At 38.8% G+C, this 20,000-nt stretch overlaps 1 protein-coding gene across 1 annotated transcript in view; it reads right to left on the reverse strand.

The window, feature by feature from the left end:
* Nucleotides 1–5,454: 5,454 nt before the first annotated feature.
* The window catches only part of LOC138040828 (proline-rich transmembrane protein 1-like), a 16,378-nt gene continuing 1,832 nt past the window's right edge, over nt 5,455–20,000 (reverse strand). Inside the window, exons 3-5 of the mRNA XM_068886502.1 lie at nt 8,110–8,399; nt 6,770–6,898; nt 5,455–6,684 (exon numbers count right to left, since the gene is read on the reverse strand). Of these exons, the coding sequence (XP_068742603.1) occupies nt 6,535–6,684; nt 6,770–6,898; nt 8,110–8,399 (569 nt within the window). The 3' untranslated portion in view covers nt 5,455–6,534. The remainder of the gene's footprint in view (nt 6,685–6,769; nt 6,899–8,109; nt 8,400–20,000) is intronic.

The following is a 20,000-nucleotide window of genomic DNA, read 5'->3' on the forward strand; positions in this document are numbered from 1 at the left end:
AGAATTACAAAATATAAATGCCAAAAAAATTACAAGAATTACAAGATATAAATGTTAAAACGACTAATAAACTAGGTATAACTTAGCGCTAAATATTATTTAATGTCAAAGAAATTTAAACAATAGTAATAATTAGTAACCAACATAATTTACTATGTAATAATACGAACAAGCCATGTAAAAAAATGTGCCCTAGCGATTTAAAATGTGTCCTAGGATATCGCACGTTTAAAGCCTGCAAGATCCCTTATCTCACGTATTTGATTTTGACTGTTGGTTCCAAGCATTTGCACCTCGAGTAATCAAGTAATGCTTGATTATGACGTCTAGTTGCCTAGCTACAATTCCAGCCAAAGAGATGGTGACACCAACCCAAAATGCAACCCCGTCCCCCCTTTTCAATGTTGATTGCGCTATAACTTTAGGCATTCATGAGAAAAGTCAATAGTTTTTTTTCCCTACAACTTCGAAAGGAAGGAATGGGGAGGTGAACTTATGTGTGGCATCAAGTGTCCCAGAAATTTAAGACCGAGATTGGGCCGGGTCTAAAACAAAAGTCACTTTCAGTTTGACGGGTCACTTGAAGGTCATTGTTTTACTTTTCCGAAAGTAACCCAAAATTAAACATTCCATTTGTCTAACCCTAGGCCTAAAACCCCTTTTCTAGAATATGACTTGTTACTAATCAGGGAAAACACTAGGAAATGATGTTTGTTTCGCTCACCTTCTGTTTCCCGTTTCTACATGGTAAGACCTGGCATCTTTGCGCACTTCGGGTTCTGCTTCTCACCCAATGGAATGTTGATCGTTAATCGAAGAGTCGTCGGCAAGCGTTCGAAGTTACTTGTTATTTACTTGTTAATTAATTTTGGTTTTTCGTTCACGGTTTCTTTTGTTTTTGCCGGCAACTGTGACGTAAATGAAAACTGACAAAGGCACTTCCGAGGCTAGGGTCAGTAAGGGAAAAAACGGGTTCCAGGTTCCGAGTTCCAGATTTTACACAAACCCTCATTGCGGCTCACTTGTTCCGATAATTTTGTGTGATAGCCGATCATGAAAACCACGCTGCTGGATGACAAACGGTACGTTTAATCGTTTAGCCCCCGGGGCTATAAGCTGGCTTAACAGTAAAACCCATCTTTAGCCTTACAAGAAGACATCTTTTCTGCGTCGATAGCCTTGATCGCTTGCCTACATGTAAACTGTTAGCAGTCCCTTCTAGAATGCTGTTTGAGCCACGCACTTTTGACTCGATTGTGGTCTGGCATGTAATCGAGAGAAGCAGCTGAAGAAGGATTTGGAAAGGAGGGAAAATGTCTTTTCTCATCTCTCCCCCGGCCCCTTTCCCAAGTTTACCTTGGCTGTTAACAAAACACATTAATTTTTAAAGCGCGCGGCGCAGCTCAACTGATATAGAAGCCAGTACTGTATCTGTGAATTCCTGGAGGTGGGCATTTTTACCCATCCAAATTAATAATATTTATTTCGTGACTAGCCTCATGACATACGTACAGTACTATGTTTTGTCCCTGCCAAGAGCCTCATCAGAGACCAACCAACTCGTTAAACATAGCGTTTGAAGTCCTGCTAGCATTCAACATTTTGCATTGAAACTTGCATCCTTCACTGAATAATAATAATATTATTATTATTATTATTTAACTTTTGTTAAATTAACAATTATTTACTAAAGCTGTCCCACGTGTCACTATTTATAAAGATTGTTCGTAGCTTCACTAGTGGTAAAAGAGATGGTGGTGACTTTGTGTGCTCTACCCTTTCTTCCAGGGGGAGTGGGTTTATTGTGTCGGAGAGGATATGGTCATGTATTGTTTCAGTGCCATGACTGGTAAACTGGAACAGTCACTGCAGGTAAGTGTAGAATGTCTTTTCCTTACTTGTGCATTATTTCCTTATGAAAAGGAGGGATCACAGGTAAGTGCCAAGAAGTTACAATGTAGAACTTTTTGCACATTTAAGTACACAGTGTCTCTGTCAGACAAAATAGTTGTCTTGAGATTAACATTGTTTAAGCAGCACTGGAGCTGTAATACTTGTACAATGATGTCCAAGTGCTATGAAAGAGAACCACACAAAAACTTCCGAAGCAACTAGTATTACATGCGTGTGTTTTGTGATTGGGTCCCCATTGCACAACAGTTGGAAAAACCGTTGGACAACCCATTGGCATTATTCTTTTTTTCTTGCTGGTCTGTTGAAGATGTTGAGAAAGGCTGTTGGAAAAAAACTTATGTTGGAAAAACCCATTGAGAAAGTTCACACAAGGTGTTGTAGGTATTGAGAGTAAACAGTTTGTCATAGGAAAACCTTACGTACAATACTACTGTAATTTTGGCCAAATTAATGTTGTTCAATGCTTGGTGATTAAGTTATGGATTGACTTATCAGAAGCTCATTGAAGTTGGGTACTAGAGCATACATGTTCTTTTCTTCTTATTTCAGTGGGCACCAAAAATCTGTTATGCATCGTTATTTAACAATTATTCCATGAGCGCGCGTTGGATGTGAGATGGTAAATAGCCAATGAGGCGCGTTGCGCCGAGTTGGCTATAACCAGTCTCATATCAAACAAGCGCGAATGGAATGATTGTTTTATTAAATTCCTTAAACTCCAAAAACTTGGAAATACGAAATGCAAGCGAAATCGAAAAAACTTGATGAAGATGCGATGTTGTGTAATAGGCTTGTGGTCAGACAGACGTAGGCTCATCGCAAAAACATTTCTTGCCTTTTTGCGTACTTCTAAACGTCGGAATTGATCCAACGTTTGTACAAAACAATTTTTTTTCATTTTTGGCTCTATTTAGAGCGAAATTTCTCTTTCTAGCGAAAACGTTTTTAGCTTAACAACGCTTAGCGCAATCATTTACCATATAAGGTCAAACTAAGGTATATGAGCTGATAACCGAGATTGAGTGAACCAATCAGAGCACGCAAAATGCACTATCGGAGGTTGAAAATTTAATAAATGACAATATACAACAAGTACACCATGTTATTATCATACATGTAGCGACTGATGAAATACCGGGTACTAAGATTTTCCTTTGCCTAAAAATCATATTCTTCACCGTGTGCAGTGAAAATATTACTTTTATCTTTCACACGTGAGGATATAGGTGTCGTCATGGTAAAACAATTAACCAATAAAAAGTGAGCTTCCCCTTCCTGGTAGGATACTTTTGTCCTGACATACAATTTTTCTCTACTACATGACAATTCTCATGATTAGTTTTATGTTACTCAACATGTCACAGGGCTCGAAATTAACGAAAAAATCCAGTCGCAATTTTGCGACAAAGTATGTAAATTTAAGAAAATTCACGGCGAGAAACAAACTAATTATGTCAGGTCTTTATTTATTTTAGCAAAGTGGCAACTGCTAACCCTTTTGTTTCAAAAGAGCGAAGGTGAAAACAAGTCCCAAATTTGCGACTTCTCCAGATATTTTAGTCGCAAGGGAACAAAATTAAGTGGCAATTTTGAGCCCTGTAAGAGTGTTTTAGCGGTAGACTTTTTCGCCGTTTTGGAAATGAATAAAACAAGTTCTTTTAAATCCGGACATTTCATCAGTATCAATATATAAACAGAACATAACGTGGCCATACAGGGATGCGAATTAATGTTCATCTTCTCGTGCTGTTAGCATCTTGCACTCGTTCACTGCGCTCACTCATGAGAGATACTATGGGCACTCCAAAGATAAAACTGATATCATCACGCAGCTAGCCATGTAATATCTTCTATTTATTTTAGTGCACTTTGTGTGGCTGTGCCATAATGTTTTTTTGCTCTGTTGCACATTTTTTCTTCCATAGGTACATGACAAGGATGTGATTGGGGTAGAACATCATCCACACAACAATTTGATTTCCACATATAGTGAAGATGGGCAGCTTAAATTATGGCAGCCTTAGCAGGAAAGCTTTCTTCAAAGGGAACAAAGTCCGGCTAGAGAATCGTCCTTTTGTTTTTAGGCTTTCCCTCAAGGACATGACTGTACATGACAAAGAAATTAGGATTGGAACAGAAAACAATTTCTTGTTCCATATTCACTTATACACACGAGATCAGTATGTACAAGCTATTGCAGTTGTTGATCTGTATTGTGACAGTAGTTTTACTACTGAATTTTGCCAACTTACAGGACTGTTATCAACTTTGATTGTCAAACGTAGGAAGAGTTGTGTGAAATAAAAACACTGAACATCTAGTAAGCTGTGTCTTAACACAAGGCAGACATTAATTTTGCCAGGTTCCTCTATAAGTTGAGGTAAATACAGAACGCTGATGCTAACTTTCTTGACTTCTCTCTCTTCTTAGTTATGATTGCTTCAAAACATCAGTTGTGCTTTTGTAAAAAAAAAAAACCTTAAGACATCCACCATACGGATGATACAGTTTTAAGTAACTTTGGGCTCAAAATGTTAGTGTCATTGTGTATTTTAACCCCATAGATAATACATTCCATTTTCTGTGATATTGTTATTTGGTTTTCAAGAGACAAGTGGCTACTATTAAAGAATGTACTGACTTTCTTTTTTTAGATATGCTTGGAACTCATACATCTAAGCATGTTTTCCCATGAAAATAATCTTTCCTGCTAGTTTATATCTGCACGTTATCAACCTACATTATAACGTGTATGACTAATTTAACATTAATTTTCTAACAAAATCAAACGTTTCTACTGTAACATTTTTTTAGTTCGTTCTTGAGTGCACAGTAAATCTTTGTAAATGTGGTTGCCTATTCAGTACTAATTAAAGTACTGTGAGTTTTCATCGGAGGGGACTGAGATCCGATGTTATCTTTAACCCCCTGAAGAGGCCTGATTGATGTCAGAGTAAAGTTGCCTGGTGTTTGACAGAGTAAACTCTGATCATAAAAGTATCACTCTTAAAAAGGGAAAGGGTTAGTGCAAGTTTATGTGAAGTGAACATTAGCAGGCTTGCAATGCATTTAATGCATTGCACCTATGGCAGCCTTGAAGATATTATTTTTACATCTCATTAAAAGGAAAGAATATTTGGAAGTGAGTATCCAAAGGAGTCTTGTGGCAGCAGCTTTTATCACCCCTGATGAAGACACCAGCACAAAGGGTCAAAACATAGGGTCTTGCAGTTTAACTTTGTCAGTTATATGTACAATCAATTACACAAACCATGTCTGACTTGCAGTTATACTTGAATGCAGATGCCACCCCAGCTGCAAGCAAAATGACTTCTTGAGAGTGGTGTCTGAGGGCATGCAAGCCAGCAAAAACAGCCTGACGTTATCAGAACTTTTCAGAATATTATTGCAATTTGCTGATGTAACAGCTTGCATCGTAACATGTATTTTGCATTCCACAGGATGCTTGATCGAAGCATTCTTAAACAAAAAGCTATTAATAGTATAATAAGTAATTCCTTAAAAAACAAGTACAGTATGTTCCAGTCAAGAGAGATGCATTTGTTTATTCTACCATAACTGCACTGCTGCAGCACAACTAAATGGGAAAAAATGCAGGAGCATTAATCAAGTAAACAAGAATGCATTGCACTTGCATTCATTCTGGAATCACACACATCAACTAAATTATTATCTAATGATATATCGTGCTGGTAACACCAGCAGAGATTCCTAAGGTTAAAAATGTTCCACAAAACTGCTATGGAAGATATTTTGTGATGCTGATTTCAACAAAATTATCTAGAGACATTGAAATAATCAAGTGCAAAATGTCATCACTACTGATTAGAAACGTTTTCGAGTGGAATGTTGTTAACACATTGACGAGTACACTTTAAAATCTATTAAGACTAGCTGCTAGCAGTCAGTGGGTTAAAGTACTAACTTAAAGGTAACTTAAAGTGCTACTGTGACCAAAAATCAAAACTATCTATGTAAACTGAACACAAAGTGACAGACGTTTTAAGCCTTCATTTAAAAAAGACACCTGTTTATTTTTGAGTGAAATTCTCGTTATTAATGGTCCACATTACTAATTCAAAATCTTGAGAGAGCTGGATTGAGGATAAGATGACGTCAAAGACTCGCTAGTTTAAAATTGCAATTGGTGTGCACGCGCGTAAAATTAATTATTTTGCAGCATGGGAGTTTCGAGCTTTCAGACTTTCAAACTCGTGTTTTGCATGTATAATAATCTGCGTTTACATGCTGCAGTTTTAACCTGGTGAGTGTTTGATGTCATCTTATCATCAATCCAACCCTCTGAGGTCCAATCGGTTGGTCTTGAACATGAGTAATGGCGGCCGTGAAATCAAAAACTTGCACTCAAAGCAAACAGCCTTTGGATAAAATTCGAAGCACAAAATTTTGCCAGTCAGGTGTGAAGGAAAAAAGGAAGTTAATTTTTTTTTTATTATAGTAGCACTTTAATTGATGGTCAACAAGACACCAGCTTTTGTAATACATACTAGTCAAATGGTACCCACAAGAATCTAAAGGCAAGTTAGTTAAACCTGATTTTCTATACTTAGCATTATTCCATTGGACTCTAATTCAAAATTACCGAGAAGAATAAAATGCAAAACGGAGAATCATAGAGACAACAATCATAATAACCCCAAACACTATTGCGATTTTGGCTATAATCCTCGTCTCGATACTCAATAGCTTGGCAGTCGCGAGATCTCCTCGTAAGATTGCATCTCTAGTCTAGGTATGAAACAAACCAAAGTCTCAATATTTGGACAGCAATACTAAAAAAGAAATGCCCTGTTTCATGAAATGTGAAACACACCTGATTTGACTTCAATATAGCACAAATTCCTATTGGCCAGAAGCAAAACAAACAGGCAAACCAGGACAACGCAGAGTAGGCAGGTGGTGCAACCTGTGGAGTAACAATGACATCTGGTCCACCCTGCTGCTGTGGAGTCAAAGTGAGTAATGTTGGTTAAAGGCAGGAAATAACTGTGCTCAAAACTAGGGAACTCAATTTTTAAAGGCTGCATGTCTGCAAGATTTTGTACTTGCTGCAAGCCGCCAGGCACGCAGCGACACTAACCTTGCCGACCACTTTCTTGCGCATGGTTTACCTGTCGTCCTGCATCTTCGCCAGATTTCATGAGCGAGTGGGTGGGCTCGTGCTCAGCACAAGACTTGGATGATTGTCAGAAAGTTTTGGGGTCACTATTTTCGGATTATCATTAGAATAGTTTTGCTTCCATGCTGGTTTCGTACATCCCTGCACAGTGTTGAGTTGTAATCACCATTCATGAATCCTTACTTTAACTTGAATGGTTTTAGGTCATTTTGAGGAAACACTGCTCCACTTGGTTTCCTTTCTATTCTGAATGAATTTTCAATGTTAATCAATAATCTCTGAAGCCACCCCAAGTAAAATTGTCTGGCGTTATACAGAGTCAAGTCTTAAGTCTCGCTCTCAGGACTGAAAAGCTGAAAATGAAAATTTATTATACATGTACATTGTAAACCTAGAGGAATTATAAATTGTTTGGTAACTATGAAATGATATATGAAATGGATCATATACGAACTGCGGATATGAAATCAAGTGAAGCTATGATCCTCACAGTTATGAACGCAATTTTTGCAATTGCGTAAAGAAGCCTGAAAAATTCAGGACTTCAACGGGGTTTGAACCAACGCTCTAACCAACTGAGCTATGAAGCCACTCACGTTGGGAGCTGGTCATTTTTGGGTTATAATGTTCCCGTGAGAAATGAATCAACGAAGAAATCATATATGAAATGGATCATATATGAACTGCAGATATGAAATCAAGGCTTCTTTACGCAATTGCAAAATTGCATTCATAACTGCGAGGATCATAGCTTCTCTTGATTTCACATCCGCAGTTCATACATGTATATGATCCATTTCATATATCATTTCATCGTTGATTCATTCCTCACGGGAACATTAGAACACACAAATGACCAGTTCCCAACATCAGTTGCTTCATAGCTCAGTTGGTTAGAGCGTCGCACCGGTATCGCGAGGTCACTGGTTCAAAACCCGTTGAAGTCCTGAACTTTTTAGGCTTCTTTACCCAATTGCAAAAATTGCGTTCATGACTGCGAGGATCATAGCTTCACTTGATGTTTGGTAACTTACCACGACTGTGACGATGTTATGCTGAGTTGTGATTGGAGCACTAGCATATTGGTAACCTGGCTGAGCGCTGACTGGTGCTTGGTAGCCTGGGTGTGGTGGGTACTGGTGTGGCGGTTGTGTTGGGTAACTAAACTGAGGTAAGTTAGCACCTTGCACTGGTGGTTCCTGAGTCACTGGACCAGAAGGGTTTTTGATACCAAAATCTTGACCAGGAGGGGGATACTGGGCTGGGGCATTTTGAAACTCAGGACTGCTGTAAGGGCGTGGAGCATATGGTGGAAGGTGGGGATCTATGCAAAAGTATTATAATTAACAACTATTCACCGAAATGGAGGTGGCTAGTGGTGGATGTTTAGCCAGCGGCGAAGCGACGAGGTAAATATCTCCCACTAGCCACTGAGACTCTAGGTGAATAGTCGTTTTAGTATACCGGTATTTACTAAAACAGGGAGATAATATAGCACAAAAAGATAATTTTAACTCATTTATTCCTGGAAAGATTACAACATTTCCAGCCTAAATTCCGCCCGAATTGGTCAGAGGTGAATAGCAAAGGATATCCGGAGTTTGAATAGCCAATGAGCATGCGCGCTCAACGCTATCCGGTGTTTTAGTATAATACTAATAAATATACCTACAAAAGAAGTGCATTACTTAACATGGCCTGACTTGAACAGACCTTAGTTTTTTTAAATATCTATGCAATCTTGTGATAACTAGTGAAGTATTTGGAGCAAAAGGGTTGTATAACAGAAGCTGAACATCTGCAAACAAAATCTACCATACTATGTACAATCATGTACTTTTCCCGTAAAACTTAGAAGAACCTTTTCGGAACATGTACGAACAAAATTACAAATAAAACATGCAAATGTCTCACATGTGTTCTTTCTGTGTTCATAATCCTTTGCCTACTGTTGAAAACTTTATAATTACATTTTTATTTGAGAAACACATGCTTTTGCGGGCACGTGGGAACAGACATTTCGTTATTGGTTAATTCAACAACGCCATGTTCCCACTCGTTCGCTTGAAGTTTTGAAATTGCTGATGCAATGTTTTGTGTTAAAGGGAAAGTACGGTCTAGAAAAATTTTCTCTGAATCGAAACTTCTTTACCTGTATTGTTATACTTGACCACTCATTTGGACTAAATGTGTTTAAATAGCCAACAACAACGCTTCAAATATGGGCAAATTTAAATTGAAATCCGCCATCTTTGTTTTTGTGTATGCAAACGAGGCTATGGCGTAGCAATAGTCAAGGATTTCTCCGGATGACTAAATGTACTTGATGAAAAGAACAAAACACACGCGAGGAGAGCAATACTTTGTAGACTTGAATCTTAATCCAGAGGCTAAATTGTATTGATATTGGCTCCATCTCTGAACAAATTTACCTCGTGGTAGTTAAACAGGGTTTTATATGTCAGTTACATGCAGGAGTTTTACAAAGCGCAAGAGAGCTTGCAGTGCTATCCCGCGCTTATTGCTTTGCTACTGGAAGATCCTGCTTGGCTAGTACTTAAACACGGAATGCCAGAACGGTGAAATACTTAAACACTGAACGCCAGAATAATTAAAAAGGAACGCTGGAATACTTAAACACGGAACAGTTGTGAAAATTTTGACAATTGTGTTCGGGACAAGTGTTCGGGGCAGAAACGAAAGTGGAGGTAGGAACTGCATGTCCTTCAGAGTTTTTCAGTGCCTAGATGTTTTCGTTCCGAAGACTTTAGGAAAGTCGTGAGGAAGGAGTTACATCACTTCTCTGATGCGAGCACAACAGGAGAACCGTACGACAGCGGACCGCCGAAGGAACAACACGCCGAAACAGCGAGGATCGAAAAGCACCAATCACAGCTGCTGAAAACCTACCAATCACAGCAGAGCATCCTGTTTAAAAGGTGACGTGTAAGCAGTCGACATCATCGGCCGATAAGGCTAGCAGTATGCAGTCGAAACGTCGCGATCTACATCACAAGTGACCACATCGTGAGACAAACGAGACTAACATTATTATTATTGTACTTCACCACGATGAATAACAGAAACCTTTTTTACGACAATAAAGTAACTGCATTGACCATAGCCATTTGTGCTCGCATCAGAGAAGTGATGTAACTCCTTCTTCACGACTTTCCCAAAGTCTTCGGAACGAAAACATCTAGGCACTGAAAAACTCTGAGGGACACGCAGTTCCGATCTCCACTTTCGTTTTTGCCCCGAACACTTGTGGGGGGAGAAATCATGTGTTCCAATTGTCAAAATTTTCACAACTGCTCCGTGTTTAAGCATTCCAGCGTTCCGTTTTAATTATTCTGGCGTTCCGTGTTTAAGTATTCCACCGTCCCACCGTTCCGGCATTCCATCATTCCCGCATATTGTGTTTAAGTACTAGCCGTCCCGCTTGAAGTCTTCCTTGGTAAAATAACAGACCCGAACAGACAATAGTGCAGTCAGGTTTTCAAGTTTGAGGAACCCATCCACGTTTTATTGGCTAAACTACAGAATACAGGGCCACTTTTAACCATGGACCAAACAAGACGGCTCGTTTGGCTCGGCAGTGGGAAAAATCAGTTTTGCGCTACGTGTTGGGTTCATATATTTAGCGGCTCGTTTGGCTCGCCAGTGCATGTAAGAACGAGAAATAATTTTTTTCACTGGCTCTTACGCTCTTTATGTCAATGCGATGGCTCGTTTGGCTCGGTAGTGGATGAAAGAAAGGCGAATAATTTGTATGACGTTAAGTCTCGTGTGAACAATATAGCACTGATTTACCGATTCATTATAAGCCTCGTTTCAGTGATTAGGCCTAAGCACTCTTTTAAAATTTTAGCTTTCATTTTACGGTTCGGTAAACTACACTTTTCTCGAGATCGTGTGAAGAATATATCCACTGCCGAGCCAAACGAGCCGCAAAATACATTAACACAACACTTAACGTCATACAAATTATTCTTCGTTCCTTTATCCACTACCGAGCCAAACGAGCCGCTAAATATAGGAACCCAAGACTAAACGGCGTCATACAAACTATTCCTCGTTCTTTCATCCACTGCCGAGCCAAACGAGCCGCTAAATATATAAACCCAATACTTCACGTGCATACAACTCATTCCTCGTTCTTTCATCAACTGCCGAGCCAAACGAGACACTAAGGGCCTGTTTATATGGTCTCGGGTACCCGAGACAACCCACCCCCCGATTTACCCTTGGCGAGATATTTTTCCACTCATTTGTTTAAAATATTCTATCAACCGTTTACATGAGGTGGTCGAGACAACTCGGGTGGGCGAGACAACTCGGGAAGGCGAGTTGTCTCGCCTCGGCAGGTAGGGTAACCCTGGTAGGTGAGACAACTTTTTCGCATGTAAACGGTTTGCCTCGACAACCCGAGACGAGACAGCAAAAAAAAAATAAAAATCAAAGAAGTAACAATTTGGGAGCTTATACATGTTTTTAGCATTTACTTTCGAATTAAAAGTTTTCTTCCCGCTAAAATTCTCACCGCTGTCAACGGAAACTCTTGATTCATAAACAGCCTTTTATTTAAACTACATTTTATTGGTGCGTTAAGATTGTCAGTCCATTTGCTGAATGTGAAAACGCAACTATACTTAAGAAAAACGAACTAGAAAGAAAGAAAGGCAAATGATGATACGCATTTTTTGCATGACGAGCTTTGCCCACGAAAAAAATTTATGCAAATTAGGCTAAGGGTAGATTGAATCTACCCATGGCTTATTATTAACTGTAACTGAAGATCTAAGTTGGCACCTTCGGATAACCGAGGTGTTGCTTTGGAATTCGCGGTAATTACTTTTTACACATTTACCAGCACCTAAAACGCACGCCGAGAGAACACGAAACCATTTAATTAAGTATTTCTTGACATAATGAAAACGTTTTCCAGATAGGGACACGCGTATTTGGCAGCGTCACTTGCGTGGATACATTTAATCCATCTCACCCCTCGCGCGAAACATTTAACGCAAATTAAACTCTCCTAATCTTTTTTTCCTATTTGATCCACTCAACCTTAGCGTATCAGAGAGTGAAAAAAAAAAACAATTACTCGATCATCGCGTAACGAAAGATAAAGAACCAAATTTATCGCAAGACGGCCGAAAATCTAAAAGGAGGAGTTGCAAACGAAATCACGAGCATTCACAAGAAACTAAAATTCTGATAAGAGGAACTCGTACGAAATTCTCACAACGGAAACTCATATACATACTCGTGAAAAGATAATTGCCGTACAAACTCAAGTAAATACAGTATGCGTTGAACTGCATACCTGATGGTCTTAGTGGGATTTGAAGTGAGGGCGTCATAATGGTAAAGACATTTTGTTACCAATAGCAAATTTGAATGAAAGCATTCGTACCCTTTTGCGGCATTAACTCTCTTATTGACAAGAGTGGAATGGATAACAGCTAGTTTTCCAACGAAAATGGATAAAGAGAAAGCAAAATGTGATACACGGTTCACTATATGTATCACGGTATAATTCTACCTTCTGCTCAATACGACTGTACGGTTTTTTTTGTTTTTTTTTTTTGGTTGCGAGTGATTTAGTTCAGCACTGTAAGTCTAATTTTTCAAATGCCTTGTTTTCGTTAACCATCAATTTTGCATGAAACTTGTGAGTTACATCTGTATTTGATTTTTATCTTTGAAGCTGCTCATGTGGGGACTTGGTCGAGGACAATATGTGCGGGGAATATGTTGACAAAAGGGAAAGTATTCCATTGTTTTTCTGTAGCTATCAGCTATTGTTTTCAAAGGTTGGCTCTCCTCTTTTACAATCAAGAGTCGTCACCAGCTTTAAGAGATTTGACTATACTATCACTTGCCGATTGGCCCTGTGTCAAAGAAAACAAAATTAATGATATTAATGTTGACTGATTTTTCTTCATGTTACACAAGTACATACAATATTGACAGAGTACTGTACCCAACAGAGACAGAATTACCAGTTGGTACAAAATAATAGCGATTACAAAAATTGGTTCTACCTGCAGGTAACAACAGTCCAAAACTGGACAGACTACCCAAGAGAAACAGAACTCTATAGCACAAAATAACAATTCTGCCTTCAGATAACAACAATCCGAACTGGACTGACTACCCAAGAGATACAGAACTCTTTAATAATTACAAAATAATAATTATTACAAAATTGGTTTTGCCTTCAAATAACAACAGTCCAAAACTGGTCTGACTACCCAAGAAAGATAGAACTCATTAAGTACAAAATAATAATTATTACAAAATTGGTTCTGCCTTCAGATAACAACAATCCAAACTGGACTGACTACCCAAGAGAGACAGAACTCATTAGTACAAAATTGTTTCTGCCTTCAGATAACAACAGTCCAAACTGGAATGACTACCCAAGAGAGATAGAACTCATTAGCACAAAATAATAATTATCACAAAATTGGTTTTGCCTTCAGATAACAACAGTCCAAAACTGGACTGACTACCCAAGAGAGACAGAACTCATTAGTACAAAATTGGTTCTGCCTTCAGATAACAACAATCCAAACTGGACTGACTACCCAAGAGAGACAGAACTCATTAAGTACAAAATAATAATTATTACAAAATTGGTTCTGCCTTCAGATAACAACAGTCCAAAACTGGACTGACTACCCAAGAGAGACAGAACTCATTAGTACAAAATAATAATTATCACAAAATTGGTTTTGCCTTCAGATAACAACAGTCCAAAACTGGACTGACTACCCAAGAGATACAGAACTCTTTAATAATTACAAAATAATAATTATTACAAAATTGGTTTTGCCTTCAAATAACAACAGTCCAAAACTGGTCTGACTACCCAAGAAAGATAGAACTCATTAAGTACAAAATAATAATTATTACAAAATTGGTTCTGCCTTCAGATAACAACAATCCAAACTGGACTGACTACCCAAGAGAGACAGAACTCATTAGTACAAAATTGGTTCTGCCTTCAGATAACAACAGTCCAAACTGGAATGACTACCCAAGAGAGATAGAACTCATTAGCACAAAATAATAATTATCACAAAATTGGTTTTGCCTTCAGATAACAACAGTCCAAAACTGGACTGACTACCCAAGAGAGACAGAACTCATTAGTACAAAATTGGTTCTGCCTTCAGATAACAACAATCCAAACTGGACTGACTACCCAAGAGAGACAGAACTCATTAAGTACAAAATAATAATTAGTACAAAATTGGTTCTGCCTTCAGATAACAACAGTCCAAAACTGGACTGACTACCCAAGAGAGACAGAACTCATTAGTACAAAATAATAATTATCACAAAATTGGTTTTGCCTTCAGATAACAACAGTCCAAAACTGGTCTGACTACCCAAGAAAGATAGAACTCATTAAGTACAAAATAATAATTATTACAAAATTGGTTTTGCCTTCAAATAACAACAGTCCAAAACTGGTCTGACTACCCAAGAAAGATAGAACTCATTAAGTACAAAATAATAATTATTACAAAATTGGTTCTGCCTTCAGATAACAACAGTCCAAACTGGAATGACTACCCAAGAGAGATAGAACTCATTAGCACAAAATAATAATTATCACAAAATTGGTTTTGCCTTCAGATAACAACAGTCCAAAACTGGACTGACTACCCAAGAGAGACAGAACTCATTAGTACAAAATAATAATTATCACAAAATTGGTTTTGCCTTCAGATAACAACAGTCCAAAACTGGTCTGACTACCCAAGAAAGATAGAACTCATTAAGTACAAAATAATAATTATTACAAAATTGGTTCTACCTTCAGATAACAACAATCCAAACTGGACTGACTACCCAAGAGAGACAGAACTCATTAGTACAAAATTGGTTCTGCCTTCAGATAACAACAATCCAAACTGGACTGACTACCCAAGAGAGACAGAACTCATTAAGTACAAAATAATAATTAGTACAAAATTGGTTCTGCCTTCAGATAACAACAGTCCAAAACTGGACTGACTACCCAAGAGAGACAGAACTCATTAGTACAAAATAATAATTATCACAAAATTGGTTCTGCCTTCAGATAACAACAGTCCAAACTGGACTGACTACCCAAGAGAGACAGAACTCATTAAGTACAAAATAATAATTATCACAAAATTGGTTCTGCCTTCAGATAACAACAGTCCAAACTGGACTGACTACCCAAGAGAGATAGAACTCATTAGCACAAAATAATGATTATCACAAAATTGGTTCTGCCTTCAGATAACAACAGTCCAAACTGGACTAACTACCCAAGAGAGACAGAACTCATAAGTGGAAAATAATAATTATCACAAAATTGGTTCTGCCTTCAGATAACAACAGTTCAAGCTAGACTGACTACCCAAGAGAGACAGAACTCTTTAGGCTAAGCACAAAATAATAATGATTACAAAAATTGGTTCTGCCTGCAGATAACAACAGTAAAAAATGGACTGAGTACCCAAGGGAGAAAAAACCCATTAAGGGTAAAATAACAAATTTATGATTAAAAACAGACTGGTTGCGCCTTTTGATCAGAAAAGTCAAAAATAGACTGTCACGTACAAGAAATTATTTAAAATGCACTCTGTTTTCCAATAATAATAATTATATTATTATAGATACTGTTAAAGATTACATTGAAACTGATCAATTCAGCAAACAGAAACACAGCAATCTATTAGAGTCTTACAATATATGAGCAAAAACACACTTACTGGTACTTCAGGTCTGGTATCCAGCTAGCAGCGCAAGGCTGTATTCTGTTTATTACTAAAATGTAGTTCAGTCTGACCTCTACCCAAAAGGAACAAACAGCACTTTCTTATGCTGAATTTCTTATTGGGTTTCCTCCAGGGCATCTAGGCACACAAGCCAAGGCAAGGTATGGGCTATGTATGAGGTGGAAGAAAGGGGGTTGAAGTTCTGCCTTCAGATAACAACAATCCAAAATGGACTGACTACCCAAGAGAGACAGAATCCATTAGTAAAAATATAATAATTAAAACAAATTGACTCTGCCTTCACACAAAAACACTCCAGTTTAAATGGACTGACTACCCAAGAGAGACAGAACTGGTTGCAAAGTACAAAATGAGCGGAAAATCGTCTGGCATTAGACAGAGTAAACTCCCAGGAGTCAATGGGTTAAGTAAAAATTTACAAACAAATTATCCAAATGCTCTATTGCTTATTAGCTTGGCTCCACATAACAAGCTAAATTATACTTCACAAATAATAATAATAATAATAATAATAATAATAATAATAATAATAATAATAATAATAATAATAATAATAATAATAATAATATGTCGGTCAACCTTGTTTCCATGCTCGACTCAACAGGGTTGTATATAAGAGCCGGCAGCCGGCGAAGTTCGCCGGCTTCTCTGTCAGGTTTCGCCGGCTACTTTCATTTTTTGAAGAGTCAAGACATGTGGAGGAGATGATGTTTATGAGGTCTAAACTACTTGGGCTCAATACAAATAAAAATTTGCAGTGCCTATCTTTTCTGAAAACACATAAAAGACTTCTGACTCAAGGGCAGTTTAAAAACGTTATGCTTGAGACTTTCGTTTTGAAAAAATCTTGCTGCAGTGGCGGGTAAGTAGGAAAAATATGATTTGTTGTCCGCCATATTGGATTTCGATATCTTTTAACAGCCACCGATTGTATCTTACCGGAAGGAAAAATCACTCAAGGACGTTTTAGTCCGCGCAAAACCTCCTTTAATCACGCCGCAATCATAAAAAAACTTATAAACAAAGAAACACTTTCAAAAGGTTTGTTCTCAATCCAGAAGGAAATTTACAAATGATGTTCTGCTAGCAACACGCTCAGCCTGCGTTCACGCATCTCTTACCACAGCTCGACTGAGGAACAAAACTAGCCCCTGATCATTCACTAACCGCTCCTTCGTTTTCACTTCGAACTTTTCAGTTGATCATTTATAGCGAACGTAGAAGCTGAGGACTCGTAGACTTTATTTAAACACTTGAACGTAACGCTCCTCGGAGTTAAATCCTACTTGCCCGCGCAAGTGCTCGTCCTCTCGAGGGCATCTCTACGCTTCAACATGACAACGGATCTTTATCCAACGTCACTCTTGATCAACTCTCACTGCTTTACAGAACTCCTAAACTCTTCGGAAAAAAAAAATACATCACTCTTAAACCGCTCGAGTGATTTTCAATTTTCGAAATTGCTGCAAGCAAGTTCCACAAGCATATTTTCCCGCTAATTACACAATGGAAACAGGATCGAAACATCCTTTACGCCATAGGCCAATTAGTATCCTCCAATCAGCTTCTTTATTTAACAACCAATCAGAAGCCTTTGCTGGGCTAGTCCATCAAAGTATGTGCCATGTTTACAAGTTGTCAAGTGGCAATATTTGCCAGGCTCGTTAGCTCCAGCAAAACCACCAAAAAGATACAAAAAATATCACTCAACTTTTTGTTTATAGGGTTGTATTATTGAAATGTCGCTTCGTCTTTACATGGTTTTCATAGTATAATTGCAGCTTGATTCATCCCTCTAATGTCTGAGTTTCATGGCCCAAAATGCCAGGAAATGCATTTTCCGGCATTCAGTTTTCAAAAATTTTCCTGGTGAGCATGCCCCCAGACCCCCCTAGAAGCGATGGGCTAAAGCCCATCGTGTGGGTCCTCCGGACCCACAACCGTCTACTTTGCAAAAAACTCCGCCTACTTAAAACCTTAAAGAAAACCCTGCTCAAGATCTATTATTCGAGTTTGAAGATTCCTTAGTTCCATCTCAAGAGAGTCGATTCTCCCTGTCCTATCGGCGGGGATTGGCGAGTAATAAACTGAGCTCCCCCGAGCTTAGGCTGGCTTTCCCGCCAAAAGGCAAGTCGTTCGGGCGATCGGGCTCCAAATCTGAAGTAACTGAGTTCAGCAGGCTTACAATTGACATAAAACGTGGGGAATCAATCAGACTAAACGATGGAATGGTCTCTAACGAAGACCGTGACTAGCAATCAAACCGAACGTGGAAGCTACGTAGCAGCATACGCCGATTTGGCGGTAAGACTGATCACGAAGTTCGCGCGTTACTGCACTCGTCGCGTCAGGAAATCTCCTAAATATTTCGTTTTTGGAGAAATCCGTTGGATGGATCCCACAGATTTCTTTCTTGAGGATATACCAGTGCTTTCGAGGGTCAAGTGATGCGCTTTCAACCCTCGAGAGCCGGACTCGAAACGTCACACGAAGCCAAGGATGCCGACGCTCAACTTCCTCCATGCCTTCGCTTCGAATGGTTTAGATATCAAAGCCATCGTGCTATTCAACTTTGAAAGTCCCTCCAAAGTAGAATATTACCTAATTAGTAATAACTTATAACTTAACTCGGATCCACAGTCCAGATCGTGCTATCGTCAGCTGTACCACGAACATGGTCGAACATGGTGGGAAGTACAAAATAGTCAAGCTCCCGCGCGGTACTGGAACAAATTCAGGCGGTGCGTGACGGTGCGTTACTCTCACGTCAAGCGACGATAAAAATAAACGAAATCATACATCATAATATTTTTTCTTAAATTTTTTAGAACCTTTTGACTTTCATCAATTTTCTTTAATACGCCTTGATGTGAGCCTGTGAATAAACTTAGAATTGCATAACTCTTGTGACATTACGGGAAGCTCTGAGGATCCAGCTCTGATCCTCGCAGTTATGAACATTGCGTAATTTCTGGACTTCAACGGGGTTTGAACCAATGACTTCGCAACGCCAGTACTAACCAATTGAGCTATGAAGCCACTGACATTGTACCTGAAGAAGGCTGGTTCCGAAATGTAGTAATCTATGTTGCATCGGCTCTTGCTCAAAATATATAAACTCCACGCGATCAAATGCTTGTCGGTGTCTAAGATTTGAAATACGTGCTAATATCTCCGAGACAAAAAAATAATAATTACGCATAGGATTAAGTGCAAGTTCAACATAAATCGCAGGGCAATTTTCACGACTTTGATTTTTACGTTGTCTCGCGCGCGTCGGCTGGAGTTGGTTCACGTTTAGTAACGTGTTCCTCGCGAATTCTAGGAGTCTGGTTTATTAAACCATCTTCCAGTGTAATTAATTTCACGTCATCAACCAAACACCTATCTCTTGCCCACATTGGCATCAGTTTACGCCGCCTGCTGAGAATTTTTTTCCTGGGCAAAGCTTGTCATGATGCGTCTTAAAATATATGCATAATGAAGTAGGGTCAACTTTGTCTCGGTCACGCTATTCTAATATAGACGCTCGGTAAAGTTGTCTCGGGAGGAGGGCTGTCTCGGGTAACCGAGACCATATAAACAGGCCCTAAATATATGAACCCAACACTTAACGCAATACAAATATTAGACCATTTCCGAGTTCATGTCTGCCTCCTCTTCAAAGCGAGTCTAAGTGCGAAGTTATTCTGATGAAAATTAGTTTTTATTCATATGTAAAGTAGAACTAATTACCATCACAGAGACTTCGCACTTAGATTCTCTTTGATGATGAGGCAGACATGAACTCGGAAATGGCCTATTCCTCGTTCTTACATCCACTGTCGAGCCAGACGAGCCAGACGAGCCAGACGAGCCGCTAAATATACAAATCATTCCCACTGCCGAGCCAAACGTTTGGTCCATGGTTAAAAGTGGCCCTGCATGTTGTAGTTGCTTCTGAATTCTAGACATGTGTCTAGTTTCATCCCCCTCGAAAGCGTACCCCCCAACAGCGGTGATTGTTGATGTGAAAGAGCCTTGCTCCGTGTATTGAGCAACATCTGAAAGTTTCGTCGGCTTATTCTAAATTAAACGCTTCCCCGTGTGAAAGCAAAAAAACATACGTTTGCTGAAGCATCGAAGACGGCTGT

Source organism: Montipora capricornis, chromosome 3 (genome assembly GCF_036669925.1).
Source record: "Montipora capricornis isolate CH-2021 chromosome 3, ASM3666992v2, whole genome shotgun sequence".
NCBI lineage: Eukaryota > Metazoa > Cnidaria > Anthozoa > Scleractinia > Acroporidae > Montipora > Montipora capricornis.